General features: G+C 52.9%; 1 protein-coding gene across 1 annotated transcript; it reads right to left on the bottom strand.

Moving 5' to 3' along the window:
- Window positions 1-114: 114 nt before the first annotated feature.
- Window positions 115-426, bottom strand: GLOTRDRAFT_51293 (uncharacterized protein; the record flags this gene model as incomplete). The annotated part of the gene is made up of 2 exons (XM_007873396.1): window positions 115-269; window positions 384-426. Coding segments are annotated over 2 exons (198 nt in total), but the record flags the coding sequence as incomplete, so codon positions are not given.
- Window positions 427-584: the final 158 nt, after the last annotated feature.

Genomic DNA, 584 nt, shown 5'->3' with positions numbered 1-584 from the left:
GATCCAAATGCATATATAGGGTGCATGACGAGGGACGACTGGACAGATGCCGTAGAGCGATAGCCCGAGTCCACTCTTTACAGCATAATTACACAGTACGAACAAGATTGGACGTCATCTGATGAATGGGAGGATAAACGCGTACCTCTCGATCTCACGAGCGATGAGTCCGTAGGCGACGCTGCTTACGCCCGCACAGCCGTAGCCTTGAATAGTGGGCCCAAGGAGGCCAAGCGAGCCCATCTCGGGGAGAATGGAGGTGTCGAGGACTGGGGAGGGTTGTTATGAGTGAATTGTATCATGAGAGTTCAGGGGGGGAGTCGGCTCGAGCGCGCAGTAGGTAGAAGGTGTATAAGGCCTGAAGTCAAGGATGAGGCACCTACTTTCGGTGCGCCAGCCCTTGAGGACGCGGGGCATGAGTCTCTCCTACTAGAACGTTGTGTTTAGTGACACGGCTGAGGACGTTTGTAGCCCTTCGGCGGTCGAGTCACTACTTGCCTGACAGTAATCCCGAGCCATGTTACTACAGCATTGCCATTCAGTGCTGAGCATAATATATATGAATGAAGGGGCTATTAGACTGA

The sequence above is a fragment of the Gloeophyllum trabeum genome, assembly GCF_000344685.1.
Source record: "Gloeophyllum trabeum ATCC 11539 unplaced genomic scaffold GLOTRscaffold_00151, whole genome shotgun sequence".
NCBI classification, from domain to species: Eukaryota; Fungi; Basidiomycota; class Agaricomycetes; order Gloeophyllales; family Gloeophyllaceae; genus Gloeophyllum; species Gloeophyllum trabeum.
Note: the sequence above shows the minus strand (reverse complement) of the source record. Positions and strands in the feature narration are given on the sequence as shown.